This window comes from Dermochelys coriacea, chromosome 15 (assembly GCF_009764565.3).
Source record: "Dermochelys coriacea isolate rDerCor1 chromosome 15, rDerCor1.pri.v4, whole genome shotgun sequence".
Lineage (NCBI taxonomy): Eukaryota > Metazoa > Chordata > Testudines > Dermochelyidae > Dermochelys > Dermochelys coriacea.
Window position 1 is genome coordinate 16,635,303 of NC_050082.1, and position 18,565 is coordinate 16,653,867.

An 18,565-nucleotide genomic window follows, 5' to 3' on the forward strand; every position below is an offset into this window, starting at 1 on the left:
TCTTTTTGTACTGTTCTTCGAGGTGTGTTGCTCATGTCCATTCCATCTCCTGCCCTTCAGTTGGAGTAGTCGGCAAGAAGGAACTGAGAGGGCATAGAGCCAGCCACACCTAAATATATCGACATATGAGGGTGGCACTCCAGAGCGTGCCATCTATAACCCTACAGCTACTGCTAAGGCAAAAATCTGACACTGCAACAGAGGTGTTGCTCATGTCCATTCCATTCTAAGACCAACAGTTACAAAAGTTAGGTAACTTTTTGTTTTTTCCCTATCCCAAATCAGAAATGAGATTTAGTTTCCCTGCTTATTAATAGAGAAGTTCCACACAACCTGAAACCCTGTCCCTGCATAAATCCTTACATTCCCTCTTTTGTATTCTGTATGTAAATGTATAAGTCTACTTCAGTAACAAATGTATAAGCTTTAGGATAAATTGCCTGTATTAAATTTCTTCAATTGATAAATTACTTCAAAAGTTGATAATTGATTAAGTTATTGAACTTTATTGATGTTTCCATTTCTTACATTCTGGACTTGGCTTGAAATAACACCACCCTGTCGATTTGTGCTTTGAATGGCTTGTTCAGTACATAGAGAAGCTATTGTATTTAAAGTTTTAATGTTACTGACCAGCTCACTGAAAATATGCAGAGGATCTAGTCCAACACTAGCTCTGGAAAAAAAATAGGTCACATGTGGACTCTTTACTTGAGTTTATAGGCACAGTGTTATGCCTAGCATCACCAGAGTCCTGGTCCACAACTGAGGGCTCCTAGGTGCTATGGAAATACAAACAAGTGTACTGCTTTAAGTCCCCAGTCACTTAACTTGAGCCCTTGTGCATCACTGGAGGGCATTAATTCTAACGGGGTGTGGGGAGAAAATGACAGACGGCACATTCATTCTCACTGCTCAACAGTGAGAGGTGTTCAACAGTGCAGGGGTGAAATCCTGGCCCCATTAGTGAGTGGGAGTTTACCTAATGTCTTTATAAACATAAAACACTGTCAAGTTGCAACTGTAATGAACTTTGAAAGGTAGCATGAATCGCATGTTAATGCAGTCAGGTCAACTTGTACCACTTGGGAGAAGCAGCAATTACTCCTGGAGCAATTCTGCGCTAAAAAATTCTGCACGTTTGTCAAAACGCAGTGAAATCATGCCTGTTTTCAATTACTTTGGTAATTTATTTCAAAATACTTGTCCAAGTACGTCTAACTATACAGATGACAAAAATGATTCCCCTGGGAGTAGAGAATTAAAGAAATGCGTACCAAACCACTTCCTGTTATGCTTCTGTCATGTCCCTTAGTCTGGGTGTGTCACATGTGCCAGCTGTGCACAGCGGGGGGACACTGCCCCTCCAATCTTGTAGTCAATTCTTGGGAGGTTTTTTCACCCTGAACCCCTAGAGTTACCAAATTTCAAGTTCCCAAATAGAAGATAATGTGAGGGGGAACTGGAGGGGGTGCATGTATGCTGGGAGAGGATATTTAGGGGTACTGGAGGGGACTGCACCCTTCTCCTCTTCCCCCAGCCCAACCACAGGCTCCGTGTAGCTATTACTGTCCTGCCAAGCAGAGATGACCTGTACCTGCTGCTGGGGGGAAAGGCCCCCACAATTGAAAGGTTTCTCCCCCTCCTGGAAAGCAGGAACCCCATCCTGCCTCTCCCCCTCCTGGAAAGCAGGAACCCCATCCTGCCTATCCCTGCAGGCTGCAGTTTGCTGGCTCCAGCACCTGCCATGCAGGGAGAGGGCCCAGCCACATCACATGACTGAGCAGAACCAGCAAACGCCGGAACCACAGTCTTCCCATGCAGCCACTCTGCGAGCTGGGCTCTGCTGGGTTCCACAGCTCCTAGCAGCAGCCCTGCACTGCCAATTCTGCAGGGGGGGAAAATGGAATTCTGCCTTGTACAGAATTTTCTCAGGTGTCAGCTATGCTCTGAGTCAGATAAAGCTTCTGTGTAAATTGAGTATGCCTAAGAAAGCTCACATTACAGTACTCTGTGCTGAAGGTGCTAGAGGAATAGTTAACCATGATAAGGTCCATAGTTTCAGTACTAACCTAACGGTATACCCCTGTATGAATTAATCTGCTGTGGAAGTTAACTCTGCTCTGTTATCTTCCTCTTCCATCTCTGGAAAAGAGTATTTTTGTGTGCATGTGTCTTGTTCTTAATCTTTCCTCTTTTTGTAACAGGAGTGGGGTAGCACTGAGTACAGTCCTATTTTCACTTTATTACAGAACAAGAAAAATTCTCTCCCTTATAAGTTGTATTGGATCTCAAACATCAGATTATCAGTTTGGCCCATAGCTCCAGTTTAACTCAGAACAATTACACTTAAGGAGGGTGACTGCCCCCTTCAGTAGAAGGATCAATCGTCTCCACCAAAACCACAAAACAAAGGTCCATTTTCTACTAGGAGTATGTAAACTTCATGTATTTTTCAGATTACAAGCAAGTTGAAGAGGGAGTTTGATTCTTTGCTGTGGGAAGAGAGATTCTAATCTACATACCAGGGCAGCAGGAAAGTCTTTTTACAATAGTAACTAAAAATCAGGCTTGCTTTAATGCAAATAGTTTGTTATAAACCTGCAACTGCCACCTCAAACCACTTTTCAATGCAAACCAACATCCCGGCTAAGGAAAATTCCAACAATGCTTTTAAAAATCAAATTTATTTAAAGTGGTCTGCAAGGCAAAAGTCTCCTGTTCAACAGAATTGCCCCTATGCCAGATGGGCATTAAGTGATGTTCTCTATCACTCATTTATCGCTCATCTTCAAACAAAAACATTTCTTGGGCATAAAAAAAATAAACCCCTACAATCATTCAACTTTTGGAGGGAATCCACATATCTGAATCCTAGTAACATACCTGGATAGTATTTTATGAAGAACGTTCAAAATTGGTCAAGTCATGCTGGCCTTACTCCTGAAAGATGTCCCAATGCCTTCAATATAAGTGTGCAAGAGTGAAAATAGCAGGTTTTGATCCAAGTTATCTGTAATAAGGTTATTTTCCTTGAAGGAATTGGATTGTTTTAAGCATCTTCAAGTTAAACTAATCTTTGTTCACGGAGTTGAAAAATGCTGCTGTCAGTATACTTAACTGAAAGCCTTCATCACTTGGAAGTCAGGTAATTAGTATGTTGTACAGAGGATAACTTGTATGGTGTTTCTGCTGATGCCTCAAACTGCAACTTCTTTAACTAGCAAAAGTAACTTCTGCCTCTTAGAAAGAAATCAATAGGTTAAGATGTTGCCTGAGTGCATATAATATATATGCACATGTGTGCACAAACAAACTGCCCAGCCTACCACAACATTAGGTGGAAGACAGAGTTCCTACTTTCTCTTCAAGTGGGTCAATACTGCCATCCTGGGTAGAATCTGATGCATTTGTATTCATAACCTGAGCTGTGTCAGGGCTTGCTTCAGTAGAGTTTCCATTTGAATGTTCTACCCTTTCAAAGAATATCAGCAGCTCACAGTGCATAGTCTGAGGGAACAGATCCACTGCCATTGCTTTAACTGGACGGAAAGGGGTTCCTTTGACACGATTGGAGGGGGCCCGACAAAGACTTAAGAGAAAAACAAAGTATAATATTAATTTTCCTGGACCATGAACACCAGTCTACATTTTCTAGGAAAAGCCCTTGCATCGTTTACTCCCCTTGCCTCATAGGATGATCATACATTTCAGATCTACTACTTAACGATCTACTGAAGGGTAAGTCTTCCTCCCTCCTTCTGGGAGAGCCTGCCACCACACAATCAAAAGTGGGTCTCCCAGGGCAAGGTCAAGTACTGCTATACAATCCTATAGCTAATATGCGTAATCTATTTGTATGCAAAAGAAGAATTCAGCCTCACTTTTCTCAGGAAGCATATTCTGCCTGCTGGCTTTACCTGGCCAATTCAAAAACTTACTCCACAAAGTTGTTCATGGCAGCTCTGGGATTGCAGGATACATAGATGAGCTTCTTCAAGTGTTCAGCTCTTCGAATTGCAAGAATGACTTTAGAATCTAGGCGACAAATTAAAGTTGTTTGCCAATAGTGTATGTTACTATATTTGCAGAAAAACAAATTTTCAACTTGAGCATAAAGATTGTCCTGTTATAGTACAAGCCTGTTTCAAGTTTTCTCCCAACAATCAGCTAACTGATTTCATTCTGTTAAAACCATTCAACTAAGTATCAGTTAAATAAGACCTAAGTAAATAAACTTACGTAGTCCTGCCCGAGGTGGATCTACAATTGTAATCAGGTTGTGTGACGCTAATAAGTTAATTAAAGAAGGAACAATGTCTTCAGCCTTTCCACAGTGAAATTCAATGTTGTTCAGATCTGAGAGAGGTAAATAAAGAGCTGATGTGAAATTTCAGTATAATCAAAACATCTTAATTAGTGTGCACACATAAGTAGGTAGAGTTACTAGCTAAATTGTTCTTATAGTATTTTGCATATAGAAATGCCAATATTTGATGCCTTGGGACAAACTGTGGATTAGCTTTTGCAGGCACTGGCATTGGTATAATATTCAAGCAAACATACTAAAGCTATTGTGTTTAAATAATCTATTATTGTGCCTGAGAACTAATATACAACTTGAAAATCAACAAATGAATTATTTTTGTAATGCTGCATTAAAATTCTGTGCCAAGGAAGTTCTCAGTCTTTAATATGCCATCATTAAACATTATGGTACATAGTGTTAGACAATGTTGTTAAATGAGCAATTTGCTGATTATATTGCTTAAGTTATTTTAAAAATTCTTCATCATCATCACTCCCATAACTGCATTGGTCGCTGGGGCACCATCATTGATAAGCAATCAACCAATTGTATCCACCCCGGACAATTGCGTCAGTGCTTGAGTCTCCGAAGTTCATTCCTGTCCGCTCTTTTATGTTGTCAATCCATCTCTTCTTCTTTTCCCGTTACTGTCCCTTCGAGGATGATCTTGGATAGGCCAGATGATCTTGTTACATGGCCGTACCACTTCAGCTTGCGCTTCTTCACGGTCGTCAGGAGGTCTTCATTTGACCCAGAGTGTTGGGTGGTGATGATGCGGAACTCTTTATTAGTGACATGATCGAAGTAGGAGATGCCCAGAATTTTACAAAAGTATAATCTCTACCACCTGTATTTTCTGTTCAAGTTCTGCCGTAAGGGTCCTTGTTTCTCTCTCATACAGAATAACAATACACCTGGCATCTCTGAGGTCAGATTTTAAAATTAAACTAGGTAAATTTCCTTGATTTAAAGAGATCCTACACTTGTATTCAAAAGACTATTAACTTCAGTGGATTTTTATCAATGAAAATATTTGATGAAAATTATTACAGCTTTCAAGTAATTAATTCAGGCTGGAATTTTCAGATGAAAATAAGGAAGTTAGGCAAATTCAATGGAAGTCAGGTGCTTAACTCTTATATTCCTACATAAACAAAGATCCTAGCATTTACACACACAACTTTACCATTAATTTGGGCATTGACTTTGGCATCCTCCACAGCTTCTTGACAGAGTTCGATACCAATAACTTTCTTCACTTTCTGTGAAATCAAAGAAAAAAGATCAATGGGTCCAACAGGGTATGACACATGCTTGATGACACAAGTGCCAGACTGGAGGAAAACTGAGGGTGACTGTCATGCATCAACGATTCCTGCCACAGCACAGGCTTTAGAATTTTATTTCCTCCCTTTACCTGAGGAAGAAAAAAGCACTACCTTTTCAGCAGTTAAAAAATAAATAAAGCAAATGGTGAGTAAACTAGTAGGGTATCTTTAGAGCTCATCTTGATGACCAGATAGTACACAGCAAGATGGGGTATAGCTAGTGCGCTGTCTGTGGACACTGCTTCTGTGCACTAAAAGTTCAATATTGTGTAATTTGCTCCTTTCAAAGCAGAATAGATCAATGCACACGAGGAAACTAGGGACCCGCAGTAACAGGGTCTACACCAGGGATGGCTAACCTGTGGCTCTTCAAAAGTTAACATGCAGCTCCTTGTATAGGCATCGACTCTGGGGCTGGAGCTACAGGCGCCAACTTTCCATGTGCCAGGTGGGTGCTCACTGCTCAACCCCTGGCTCTGCCACAGGCCCATCCCCCACTCCACCCCTTCCCACCCCCTCCCCGAGCCTAGGGGGAGCTGCTGATGTATTACTGTGGCTCTTTGGCAATGTCCATTGGTAAAGTCTGGCTCCTTCTCAGGCTCAGGTTGGCCACCCCGGTCTACACAGACAGGGCCCAGCATGCTAGTGCGGTGTAGATTTACACCAACTTGTTGTGAACCAATTGTTCCTCTAGACAAGCCCTCAGACTGTTCAATAGATGAGGATAGATGGAAAGACTTCCTTTGACTTCCCCACCTCCACATAATAGACAGACATTTTAGTCGTGTTCTATTTATTCTTAAATATATATCTCCCTCACTGCCAGTCCTGCAAATTCTGCCTTAGAGTGAAACTGAATTCTTTCCACTGTGTGCATAATTACCAGTAATAAGAAATTATGACTACTAAATTAGGCTCTCAATTATGTGTGCACATCTTTATAGCTGTCAATGCTTTTCCACAGATGTAACTGATTAGGACTTAGTAAATAATTATGTTGGTGCACAAAATGGAAGAGAGTCCAGCTCAGTCAGTTTTAGCTGTATTGTTTCTAGAGATACTTAAACAGTCACTAAAGTAGATCTGTCTTTGAATATATGCAGAGACTGGGAAAATTCATAAATAAAGTGTCCTTTTTCCAGTGACTTTTCAAAAATATGAACTACATATACCTTCGTGTACTTTTGACAATGAAAGTTGTCAGTTGCTACAAAGTTAACTGAAATTAAGTTATGTGGGACTTTTCAAATCTAATAAAGGAAATGTAGTCAGAATATCTAGCAGGGAAACATTTATTTATGTCCAGAATTAAGTCAACTTCCTAAAGCACTGGCAATAGCAAAGTGCAATAACTTGATTTAAGCATTTTCCTCAGTTAAATGCAATATGAGAGATCTGCAACTTAACTTTCCAGTTCATTTTATGACTTGCTGAATAATACATTTAAGGCAAATGGCTCACCTTTGCCAGTGAAATTCCAATTGTTCCTGTTCCACAGCAGATATCAAGTACAGTGCTATCTTGGTTCAATTGGGCCCAGTCTCTAATGGCTTTATATAGAACCTCTGCAGCCTGTGTATTTACCTATGGAATTCCAACACAAATGTTCCCCTTTGTTACAGCAGCGAAGGTAGTATAACCAATACTGTATTTAAACGATATTAAGTCCCTTATATGAAAATGTACTTTTTCCTTTCCTCCTCTCTTACACACTTATTAAAATAAGCCAACTTTACATGTAAAGTTCAAAGCAGAATTGTACTGAGAGCATGAGATAGCAAATCTAAGTTTATCTCTAGCAACACCAAGATATACAACTAGCCCAACAGACCAGGACTTATTCAAGGCTTCAAGTGGTGTTTTTGACCAAAGTTTTAAAAAAACCCTATATAACTCCTTCACATATTTGGATGTTGCTTTGGTGTAAATTCAAACATGTAATACAGCATACGCTTAAGGCACTAAATAAATAAGTCATGTTTGTTATACACCAAAATCAGAGGGGATAGCAAACACAGGATAACAGGGCCAAACTGCAGGCAATGAAGGGACAAATTTGTGTTAAATGTCAGGAATTGTAGGGTCGCTGTTGAGTAGGTCTTAGGCCCAACGAGGTCTAACCACTTCCAGTTCCTATGATATGGGGTACATCTGGATTGATGATGTCTGCCCCATTCATTCACATCCTCTACCACCAGAGAGGTTGGTGTGGGATCTGGAAGAAAAAAAAAAAAAAAATCCCATTCCCTAGGAGGGAATGTAGTATTTTTTTTGTCTGCTGTTTTACGAGTGGATGGAATTGTTGCTGGAGTCTGCCAGATGGTCTTGGCTGGATCTATGTGCCTCGTTTATAAGGAGAGCAATCTTGAATGAAGTTGATGTTTATAAAATGTCCAACCGCCTGTGTTGAGATTCTGCAACTTCTTCCAGTGGTATTTCTAATGAGTCCACAATCCCCTTAAACTCCTCCTGGAACTGTTTAAAATAATCACCCATCGTAGATGGTGGGGACAAGACTGCTTCTTCCGGAGAGGAGGAGGAGAAATTAGTAGCTGTAGTGAACTCCTGATCTGAAGTCTCTTCCAGCCCTTCAATCACCTCTTCTGGAGGATCAGCAGGTCCAGGTATTGAGGGTGATGGGAAAAGGCTTCTCCCTCTCCCCGTGGGTACTGGAAGGCTTAGAGTAGCATTGTCAATACGCCACCCATGGATCCCAGTTGGACCACTGTGGCGGTATCCTTGGATGTCTATACCACCCATGGGTTTCGGTCTTGGGGTGGTATTCAATATGTTCTGGTGGACCCAATCTGGTGGCTGCCTGCATGGGCAAGAAGTGGCGTGATGAGTAGATCTCCCCTTCCTCATCATCCTCCTCGTCGCTGGAGAAGGGAGGAGCTGATCTGGATGGTGGTGTAACTTGGCATGGTACCGATCATGCTGGAGTAACATCAGTAGGAGTTGAGGAGATTCCAGTACTGAAGAGACTAGCAGGTCTTTTTGCTAGAGAAACTGTCGTGGTACCGAGGAAGTTGTTGGCATCACCAATGCGATTGCAGTGGTTGTCGGTACTGATGATTGCACGCTATGTGTTATAGAGGCAAAAGGTGGCGCCATAGACAGCAGTGCTTCTGAGCTGCTTCGTGATGCATGTTTGAGTGGCTCCAGCACTACAGTGGAAGGGAGGGTAAGTTTCCTTCTGCTGCTCCTCTCCGAACCTGCCCACTTAGGGTCTTCGGCTGTCACAGTACCAGTTTTTTTTGCCACCTTTTTAGTAGGGTTTTCTTTCCTCTATGAGGGTGATAAGGAATGTCTGTCAGATGCTGTCACTGGAGAGTGATGTCCAGGACGAGTCCATAATCCTAGATCAGAAGCCGGGTGCAGAGACTTCTCCATCCAAAGAAGTTTTTAGCTTAAGATTCCTCGCTTTTCTGGTGCAGAGTCTTAAGAGTATGGCAATAGAACTCTTCTGCAGAACGAATGTCTCGCTGAAACAGAGGACACACTACAAGTGTCTGTTGGAGAGCGGGATTAATGCCTGGCAAGTTAGGCAGCATTTAAAACCTGGAGATCTGGGCATGCCCCTAAGAATAACGTTTCCCCCCGTGAGGGAGGATATGTATACTATACTAACGGGTAACCGGGAATAATAAAGAAAATAGCTAATCTACTAAGAATTTTTTAAAATAAATTAAGAAAAATAAACGGGGAAGAGAAGGGTAGCTAAACTGACTGAACTCTATAACTACTAAGGCTAAATCTAATTTTTAAGATAAAGGCAAGCTCGGAGGCACTGCCAATCACTCAGTCTAAAGCCAAGGGCAGCAGAACAGGAACCAAGAAGGGTTTGGTCACACAGCACTAGGTAACCGCCAGAGATGGAGCGAGACGAGGACAGTGCATGTGTGCCCCAAACGGGCACTGCTACTCAAATTCTCCGATCACAGGTGCAGAATACAGATTCACCTAAATGGAGCATCCCAGGGACAACCATCTTGAAGAACTTCAGTTACTGCACATGGTGAGTAACCTTCTCTTCTGTTCTATTCACAGACTGCTTGCTAAGACAGAATGTGTCAGATACCAAAGTAGTTAAAAAATAAAATAAATAAATGAATAATAAAAAAAATTCCCATTAATCATTCACTTCAGCTAAAATGCTGGAACTAAATATTTAATATAGCAAACTGGTATTCATCCACTAAAAAATATTTTCAGCTATGTCAGATTTATGTAATTATGGAGATTAGATCGCTCAGAATATTTCTGCATCCTCTTTGTCCATGCAGCATTTTTTCTGCAGTATTAGCCATCTTACTGTTCTTAGGCAAAAAATCTGTTAGAAAGTGTTTAAAAATCTTAATACAGTAATTTAAGCAATCCATCTTATTACTTCAGCTCTAATACAATTTAATTTAGCAAAATTCAATACCAACATTACTTGGAAAAATGCATGGGGGGAAATTCTAAACTTTAGACCAAGAAGCTCTTCATATATGTACTTATCACCAGCCAAATGTTGTAAGGGCAAGTCTTCACGATTGGGTGATTTTCTGAAAGAAAAGAGCCACCAAACACATTACAGCAGGTTTTAGCCATGACCATTTATAGTACGGACACATTCAAGGGGGGAAGGAAGGAGAACACTACAACCACGTTAAGGGGACCTTAAAAAAAAAAAAAAAAACTACCAATCCACACAGGCACACACAACAGTTTTAAAAACAAAAGTGTGTTGATTTCTGACCTTACATATGCTGATTTTCTACTTTTACTAATGAGAATTAGGCATCACTATTACCACAGTTAGGAAGCCTAGCAAAGTTATTGAAGAATAATTTAGTTGGACACACAGCTGATTTTACAATATTGTACAATTACTGTGCTTCACTGTACAATTATAATTTAATCATTGCATTGATAGGCCTTATCAATGCAATGATTAAATTATAATTGCATTTAAATTCTTTAAATCAGAGTCTTCAGAAAGTTACTTTTTAGCCTTAAACTGCAATATTGTAAATGAAAACAATTCATAGGCTGTTGTTAAGGAAAGCTGTAAAATATCTTAAGACCAAAAGTTTTTTGTCTTGCTGTCCAATTTCTGTTCTCAAAGGGTACATCTGCCATTGTATAGAGGCAGCAACAGGAGGCATTTAGTGTTTCTGGAAAAATAAAACAGGGTCCTCAGGCAAAAGAAGAGAGATTGCTCTGTGAAGGACAGAGATGAAGAGAGCAAAACCAGACAGAAACTGGCAAGAAAGGAAGGAGGTGGGGAGAGCAGGAGAAGCGTCTCAGAAAATTTCTTCCTGGGTTCTCCACAACAATATTAAAAAGGTATCCTCCTCCTGTGACTGCCCCTAACTGGCCAGGTTTATCCAGATACAAAGCTCTAACTGCCTTTATCCAAAGGGCACCTAATCCACAACTAGAGAAACAACAGTTATAATGCAGAAGACCATAAAATATTAGGAGTCTTTTCCATGGACTATGTAAATAATTTAGCAATAAAATAATAATGACACTGCTATTCATTCTATATTAATTACTATGCAGGGTGGTAGTTACAGGAGAAATGCCACTTAAGCTTTCCTTTAAAGGTACAAAACTTACCTCTGCCCTTCCTCTACAAAGTAAAGAGAGGTTACCCCACTGTCCTTTCCAGTTTCTTCTGTAAAGTACTTTGCCAGTGAGGTTCTCAGGTCAACAAGCTCTTCTTTACTTAATTTCTAGAAGTTCCAATTGAAAGGAAGGTGCGATTATTGTATGTTTGGTTATTTTCCAACACTTTAATTTAGTATTTGTTCTGTTTAGTTGCTTGTGTATTGAGAGGCAAATATTTTTATATACGGAAAAAATATCAAACAATGATTCTAATTATTGTATTATTTTGTATGGGACATTAAACAGACATAGCTTGGGTTTTATAAGAGTCATGTGGCTACAAATGGCATTAACTAGTGGGACATCCTTATTCCAGCCTGGCCTATGTAAAAGGCCCAAGAACTTCCTCTGTACATTCTCCCAAATTTTGTAAGGGAGTGGACTCTAGTTATTAGACTCTGCTGCCTCATCTCCTTCTGCTCCAATCTGCTACCCCTCCTATGCCTGCTCCTGTTGTCAGCTCCTTCCCATCAGCCCCTCCAGTCTTCTGCCTCCATCTACTCTTGACCATTCCCCCCACCCTCATGCCTCCTGCTCTTAACTTCTTTCCTTGGTCCACATTTTCCTCACCCCTATGTATTCGAGTCAGGCTCCTCCTCCATGCTGCCAGGGCACCAGTGGCATGGGGCACTGAGTATTGTTCATTTCATGCCCTTCCCCATGTAGCCAAGAGGAGTAATTACAGAAGTCCTGTTTGGCCTAAGATAGAGAATGCTCAATAGCTCTGTGCGGATGCACATGTTAAGTCCGGGTGACATGCAGGAGCTGTGAGAGCATATGTGAACTGAGATTTTTCAGAAGCTTGCAAGCTGGACAGATTTGAGCAAATTATCACAGATAACAAAAGGCAAATTCTCAATACCAGGGTGAACCTCCTGCCAAATTTCAAACCTTTGCTCCAAAGCACGTCAACTCTAGAGCATCTCAATGAAATGGTTTTAAGATTTATTTTTTTGAACATGGGCAAAACTCATTTTCACTAGACTAGTTCTTGGGAGTAGCTGAACCATTTTAGCTAAAAATTTTTTTAAAAAAAAAATCAGTCTGAGGCAGACATATGGCATAGAAAATTTCAGCCCAAACCATTTAAGCATGGTAAAGTTATAAATAACTAAAAAAAAAAAAAAAAAAAAGACTTTTAATGAGCAGCACAGCACAACCTTAACTGTAGATGTTGCTACCTGCAACACTCTTATATATAATACATGGTCATGCTTTACCTAATTTTTATATGTCAAATCTTAGAGCCCTGCCTCACACAGGGATTCCATGCACAAAATAACATTTCCCAGAGACATGACTATGAAGAAGAAAAAGTCTTCAGATAATTTATAGTTTTCGGACAATCTGACTGAACTTTCTTTAAAAAAAAAAAATCTATAGGCTTTGTAATTAAGAGGTAGAATAGTTATGAACAACATATATACCATAGCCCCCCAATAATTATCAGATTAAATACGAGTAATATAGTACTGTTATCGGAGAGCTTTGCTTGAGAATCAGCTAATTCATTAAACAAGTGTCCATTGCATTCAGGGTTTTTTCTTATATTATATAAAGCTTCAGTACCTGAGGATTAAAATAAACAATTGCCATGATATGACCATTTTTGCTGGTACGGACCGTGAGCTGCTTCCAGTGACCTTCATAGGTTTCTAGGCTGTACACGGAGTAAGGGGTTGACCTGCAATTTTCAAAAGTTTAGTTACTGAATAAAAGAGCAACTTCTGCATAACATTTAATAATTCAGATAAGTAAAAAACTCCACCATACAATAAGGTAGAAGAAAATAAGCTGTTATTAAAATCAAAAGTTAGTTTTGACCCTTGTTGACATCTGCAAAATATACCTGTAACTGAGGGAGTTCTGGCCTATAATACCCTATAGTGGTCTGCCACAGAACTGTGGTTATCTCTGCCTCAGTTTCACTTAGTTCGTTCAGGGACGGAACCTATATCTATCAATCTTCATCTATAACTCCAGTCCTCTAGCTGGGTTGCTTGTGTCTCTCCCCTTTTGGGACCGAAAGGAGTCTGACTCTACTCAAAGTTCTTCCAACCCCTTTAGCAGACCATTGCTCGATAGTCCCAGAAGTTTGGCCCTTTGCCTCAAGGCTTCCTAACCCCTTTTCCAGTGCTACCCCCTTTATGGGTTTCTTCCCTTCTTTCTTCAACAGGACAGAAATAAACTAAGTTAAAACAGGAGCACAAAGCCAAAGTCCAGTATTTCTGTTATTTTTACCACCCAGTTCAGGATTCTCAGCAGTCCTACACCCACCTGTATGAAAGTGGTAGGGAACCCAGACCCGCTCTCTCCTCTGTATCATAACCCAGGACTCTGGGTGGTACAATCAGTGACTTGTTCGTTTAAATCTCTTGCTGCTTCCTAACTCAGGGCCTTGAACATACCTCCTGCCTGGTAATCTTCTCTGATCCTTTCTGTACGAACTAGGTTCCTCTGGATGACTTCTTCAGGTCTCACCCTGTGGAGCCCCTTCACTGTGGCTTTGTCTGTTCTGACTGGGCTGCAGCCTTTTATCTCTGTTGTTAGCCTGCCCATAGACTGCAAAGGAGGTCCTTGAAGCATCTATACACCCAATCGCAATACCCTAAGGCTAAAACTCAGATCCAGGCCTTGATCATCTCTCCTCTAATGAATTCAACCTCTTCCTCCTCTCTGGTTTTCATGTTTCTCACTTAACCCCCTTTACTTAATCAAAAATAGAGATACGAGTATCTTCCTTTCTCAATGTTTAGATCACGCCATTGCCCCTTCAAACTTCTCATTTTTACCTTCAGGGTTCTGCCCATGTCTCTATTCTCATTTCTTCAAAAACTTTTTTTGCCCTTTTCCTAACTGTTCCTTACTCAGGAGTCTCATATTTTCATCTTTGTGCCTTCCTTCAGGCTGACCTAACATGTGGAAAAGTCCCCCATTTTCTTGTATACCAAACTATCACCCTCTGTCATTCAAATTCCTCATTAAAACTCTTTTGTCTGTTAATCCTTTCAACATTAATCAACCCGTTACAATGAGAACATGAGAAACCTTTAAAACAAAATATTTGCTCTATTTTGAGATTGGGCCATTTAATATTTTGATTTAGTACTGCCTGTCCATCTTAGATCTAAATACCTTAAAGCAGTAACTGTCTTCCTCTATGTATTGCGTTGTGCTGAACACACTTAAAGCTCAATAAAAGTAAATAAAATAAAGCAAATAACACATGATGAGCCATGTGTAAAAAGGAAGTATAAAGGAGTTGCTACAGAATGGAACCAATTTACTTAAGTTTCAGTTCTCAAAATAACCATCCAGCTCTTCAAAATGTTTCATTTAAATATTTTGAAATATGTACAAAGACAGCAAAAACCTTTTTGCAGGAGCGGGTGGGTGAGATTCTGTGGCCTGCATTGTGCAGGAGGTCGAACTAGATGATCATAACGGTCCCTTCTGACCTTAGTATCTATAAATCTTTCAGGGTAAGCCATTCAGCCTAATTTAGTTCTTACCTTATGTAGTCTTGAAAAGCCTTCACTACCTTTTTGGCAACAGCAGGAATGTGAATAGTGTCAAACGGTTCCACTACAGCGCAGCTTCCACCCTTGTATTTGCCAAGGCGACAACCCACAGTTTTGTCTTCTTGATTTAAACTCATTCCAATCAAAAATTCACATTTGTTGCGGTATTCAGTCTAAAATTTTAAAATAAGAAATAAAATTACCTAAGCTATATACATAGAACCTTACATATCAACTGCTTCTGTCCTGAAACATCTGTTGTAGCACTAGTCTTAAATTTGAATTTTGTAATACTGAAGTTTAGTTAGTGAATTTATTTCTTTACTGATGGCCTGAGACCCAGAATACCAAATTCAGCCCATATGGAAAGTTTAATTTCTGAAGAAGGGTCTAGTAATGATATTGTTGAAAGAACTTGAGTTACAGTTAGGAGGTTTTGCTATATCTGCGTAACAAATGCAAAACTCCTTTGAAAAAAATCTGAATTTGCATTACAGAATAGTAAGCAAGCCTATGGAGAAAAGGCACAATCCAATATTTTTAATTTTTGTAAGGTTTCAATTCATTTAGAGCTTTTTTTTTTTTTACTCCTAGATTAGTAGTTCCATTACAGTATTTATGTGAAAGATAGTAAAGCACAAGCTTCTACTTACTTACCAACCTACAGATATTTTTGCTATCACAGTATTGCCCATCAGATAGTCCCCCATCCCTCAAACCAACAGTTTGTTTACTTTTAGAGTGTATTACACATTATCACTCCATACCCACAAGTTAGATTTTGAAGTACCTGTAATGGTGATGCTTTCACTCCCTCTACTGGGCAACAGATTTTATTATACTTCTGCTTCTGTACAAACAACCAAGGTAACAGGGCTTTGTTGTTGTTTCCTATTTCCCTGCAAAAGTTTAACAGGTTTACGGAAGACAAACCTTTCAATAAATACATGCATTTAAACAGCTGAATCAGGTTAACTGGCTGTTATACAAAACAATACAGGACCATTTACGGGCATCCAATTTTATTTCTTATCTGAAAATCAAGTTATTAAATACCTGAAGGATATTCTTCCATAAGAGTCTTGTCAATGGGAAATCTAAACAGTATTTACATCATACTGCTACTAAATGCAGATTTCAAAATCTACATAAATACATAAAACAGCTACAGAGTTCTAGAATAAAGCAATTGTTGATCTGTCACCCCTCAACTGGAATCATTGTAAAAAGGGAAACAGGAGAGCCCTGCGTTTTTCTGTAACGACCCCCTTGAGTAATTAAGGAATAAAAGTTGACAGGTAAAGGGAGTCTCATCCAGTCCTGCTGAAGTGAAATAATGGCTGCTGCAAAGTAGAATCTTAAGATGATGGGACCTGGGTGGGTATTTAAGCATGGAGGTGGGAAAAAATAACCTTGTCTGCTTTTTTTTTTTTTAAGTGTCTAATGACTATCAAGGTTAAATGTTTTCTTTATATGGATAGTTCTGTAACAGAATAAGGCACAGATAAAACTGTAATTTTATATTTAAAATATTTTCTTAGACAGGAGTAATACTTTAAAGACTAAATAATGTGAGAATTAGAGTAGAGGGGTTGATAGAAGACCATCAGAATGATGTGACTGAAATGTTACATCTCAACACCTAACAGAGTTCATCTCTTATATCACTGAGAACCTGCCAATTCTAGCTTTTCAGTGGTATAAAATTTTCATTTTTAACCTTGGTGGCTTATGGAATAATTTCCCTTAAAACCACATTCCTTAATTTCGCAGGGTCTTTTCAAACAGATCAAGTACTAAAAATATGAAGTCCTATATATTAGACTGATGTAATTTTCAAGCTCTGGGGTTGAGGTGATTTAAGGAAAAGCATTCTTACATATTAAAAGAGACTTACTTATACTGTTATATTTGTGTAGGGAATAGAGAGAAGGTTTACTGGATTTTAGCTATATTAATATAAATTTGCATTAAAACTCAAACATTATTAAAGTACCATTACAAAAAGGAATTACTTTGTCAGTTTCTGCAGCACTTGTTCACACTCTTGCTTCTTCTTTGTCAGCTGTTCTTCATATGGTATATTCCACAAAGGGGTCACCACATCTGCTATCTGTTTACTGAGAGGCTCCTCTTCACTCTCTTTTGCTAATGCTGGACGCTTTGCTTCTCTCTGTTCAGTGTCCTCCCCTTCTTTCTTCCTCTTTTTTACAATGGGATCAGCTTTAGGCTTTGCAAGCCTAACACTCAAATATCGGCTCTTCCACATGACTCCATGAAGAACTTTCATAGCTTTGTCCCTTTCCTCCTCACTTTTAAATGTCACAAATGCAAAAGTTTGTTTCCCAAAAAGTTTTATCTTATGAGGGTTAAGTCCATATTTGGAAAGAAATTTCTTTACATCATTAAAGCCAATATATTTTGGAAGGTTCTGAATTTCTACTTTATAAATCTCTGATGTAAACAAATCTCCTTTGATATATCTGTACATATCAGGGCAATTTTCTGTCTTCTCTGCATGGCTACTCTCTCCTTTTTCTTGTTTAATTTCCATCTCAGTCATATTTTCTGCTTCTACCGAAGGGGCTGTATTTTCTTCTTCCTCAGGGCCAGAGAGACGACTCTTTCCTTCCATCATTTCTTCAGTCCTGTAAAGATTTCAGTTTTACAGATTTAATACTCTTTGAACGAGGACTTGTTGAAGGTAGAAAATATTGGGAGTTTGAGCCACAGTGCACCCCCAGCCCCTGCCACCACTATGCCACGCATGGTGCTATCATCACAGCGTATGCCCTGGCCTATCAGCATGTGTAATCATGGCCATACCCCTCCACTCCAACCACCCCACAGCAGGCCGGCCCCCCCTTGCCAGCATAGCGCGTACCATTGCCACACCACCCAGATGCCACCATGCACAGTACCGTGCTCGCACAACAGGGTGCGATGCCACTGCAGCGTTTCCCTCCAGACTAGCCTTGTGCCATGGCACCATCACCACGCACTCCCCGACCTGCCACAGCAAAGGGCCGTCACCACGCCCCAGCCCACTTGAGGCCGGGTGCCACAGGGCGCCGCCACCCCCCCCCCCCCAGAGCCACAGCAAGGGACCATCGCCGTGCCCCGCCACCTCACCCCACGGTGCAACGCCGCCGCCACCAGGCTGCAGCACTGTCGCTGCACGCCCCGGCACCAGGGCAGCCCCCTCACCCCCCCCCATGCAGCATCCAGCGCAGCAAGACGCTAGCCCGGGGCACACCAGGGTGCCACCGCATCTCAGCGCGACCGATAAGCGCCCCGGGGGCGAGCGTCGGCTCAGGCTCCGCCGGCAGCTTGAGGGAGGCCTGCGCTCTCCTCAGTCCCTCCCCTCCCGCCCATCTCCCCGCGCGACCCGTCCCCACCTCCCACATACACCGAGCGGGGGCGGGCTTCAAGGTGAGGGGGGGGGGCTCTTCCGTGACGTCACGGGGAAGCTAAAATGCCCGCGGGAAAAAAAGCAATTTTTTGGCACCCTTTCCCACAGATTCTGCCATGGAATCCGCCCCTTGCGCCTATAAAATCCTCCCATTCTAAAAATACCCGATTAAAATAATTCCGCCCCCCCCCCCTTCCACCACACACGCAGGCGCCATCTTGAGAGCCGAGAGACGCGGGATGGTCGCCGCCAAGTCGCAAAGGCTGATGGGAAAGAGCTGGGGAGGGGGGTCACAAGGTTTAATTGGGGGCACACGCTAGATCTTTGGAGATGA

General features: G+C 40.9%; 1 protein-coding gene across 9 annotated transcripts; it reads right to left on the bottom strand.

The window, feature by feature from the left end:
- Nucleotides 1-1,169: 1,169 nt before the first annotated feature.
- On the bottom strand, nt 1,170-18,527 carry TRMT2A (tRNA methyltransferase 2 homolog A). Of its 9 annotated transcripts, none has more exons than XM_043498300.1 (12): nt 18,438-18,527; nt 16,835-17,467; nt 15,610-15,718; nt 14,811-14,992; nt 12,868-12,982; nt 11,248-11,363; nt 10,076-10,187; nt 7,099-7,221; nt 5,496-5,571; nt 4,243-4,359; nt 3,942-4,038; nt 1,170-3,592 (listed from the first exon to the last, which is right to left on the bottom strand). In XM_043498300.1, exons 1-12 carry the CDS (start codon nt 18,446-18,448, stop codon nt 3,337-3,339), a joined length of 1,947 nt encoding a protein of 648 aa, XP_043354235.1. In that variant the 5' UTR covers nt 18,449-18,527; the 3' UTR covers nt 1,170-3,336. The 9 variants fall into 9 exon arrangements, with proteins under 9 accessions (XP_043354235.1, XP_038229095.1, XP_043354234.1 ...); XM_038373167.2 differs by having other exon boundaries at nt 10,067-10,187; nt 18,438-18,463; XM_043498299.1 differs by lacking the exon at nt 18,438-18,527 and adding an exon at nt 18,184-18,423 and having other exon boundaries at nt 10,067-10,187.
- Nucleotides 18,528-18,565: the final 38 nt, after the last annotated feature.